General features: G+C 46.7%; 1 protein-coding gene across 1 annotated transcript in view; it reads right to left on the bottom strand.

Moving 5' to 3' along the window:
* Window positions 1-551: 551 nt before the first annotated feature.
* The window catches only part of LOC107101281 (chloride anion exchanger-like), a gene marked incomplete at its 3' end in the record, with an annotated part of 26345 nt that continues 25759 nt past the window's right edge, over window positions 552-1137 (bottom strand). The window contains exons 16-17 of the mRNA XM_015400137.1: window positions 776-912; window positions 552-676 (exon numbers count right to left, since the gene is read on the bottom strand). Of these exons, the coding sequence (XP_015255623.1) occupies window positions 552-676; window positions 776-912 (262 nt within the window). The remainder of the gene's footprint in view (window positions 677-775; window positions 913-1137) is intronic.

Genomic DNA, 1137 nt, shown 5'->3' with positions numbered 1-1137 from the left:
TTATTTACTTTATTACTTTATTTTTATCTTTGCAAATAGAGAACAGTTTATCATGCAGCCTTTACTGCAGGGTAATCAGCCCTGTTCTGATCTGGGCAGCGTTCGTTCCTCCTTACTTACAGTAATGGACAGTGATGGGAGTAACGGCGTTGAAAGTTACTAACGCCGCTACCTTTTTTAGTAACAAGTAATCAAAATTAATTCTCTTACTGTAACTATAACGCAGTTACCATTGCAGACATACCGTTACTGCGCGTTACTCAGGTCGCACAATGAACCTTTTTTCACGATAGGACTCGTGCGCGCGTCATGAGAGAGGGGAGGATGGAGAGTCAGGAGGACTCCTGCAGCAAAACAGCGCTTTCCAGATGGAAATACCGGTGTTACGTCGAGTAACGCAATAGTTACTTTTACTACTAACTAATTACTTTCATTGTGGAGTAACTCAGTTACTTTTTGGGAGAAGTAACTAGTAACTATAACTAATTACTTTTTCAAAGTATTGTGCCCAACACTGGTAATGGAAAGTAGTCAGAGTCAAAGCAAATTACTGCGGCGTCTGCAGTGATGCGGTCGCTGCATCGGACTGTCGTGGTGCAGAGGGAGCCGAGTCGGGGGCGAAGGTCTGGATTTACCGATGGATCTACGTTCCGACCCTCACCTATGGTCAGGAGATCTGAGTAACGACCCAAAGGATAAGATCGCGAATACAAGCGGCTTTCCTTTGCAGGGTGGCTGGGCGCACCCTTCTAGATGGGGTGAGGAGCTCAGTTACCCGGGAGGAGCTCGGAGTAGAGTCTCTGCTCCTCCATGTGGAAAGGATCCAGCTGAGGAGGCTCTGGCATCTGTTCCTGATGCCTCCTGGTCGCCTCCATCAGGAGGTGTTTCAGGCATGTCCCATTGGGAGGAGGCCTGGTGGAAGGACAAGGACACGATGGAGGGACGATGTCCTCCACGACCCGACCCCGGATAGTGACTTCAGGTCATTGTGGCAGTAATAAAGCATCAAGCTAAGATCCCAGGAAGAATGATTCTATTTTAAATACTTCTAAGCATCCAAAGTTAAACTTTTCTCTACAGTCACCAAATGGAAAAAGGAAAACCCTCAAAGATGCAGAATCCGTGTATCATTCGTTC

The sequence above is a fragment of the Cyprinodon variegatus genome, unplaced genomic scaffold, assembly GCF_000732505.1.
Source record: "Cyprinodon variegatus isolate N-32 unplaced genomic scaffold, C_variegatus-1.0 Scaffold1076, whole genome shotgun sequence".
Lineage (NCBI taxonomy): Eukaryota > Metazoa > Chordata > Actinopteri > Cyprinodontiformes > Cyprinodontidae > Cyprinodon > Cyprinodon variegatus.
Note: the sequence above shows the minus strand (reverse complement) of the source record. Positions and strands in the feature narration are given on the sequence as shown.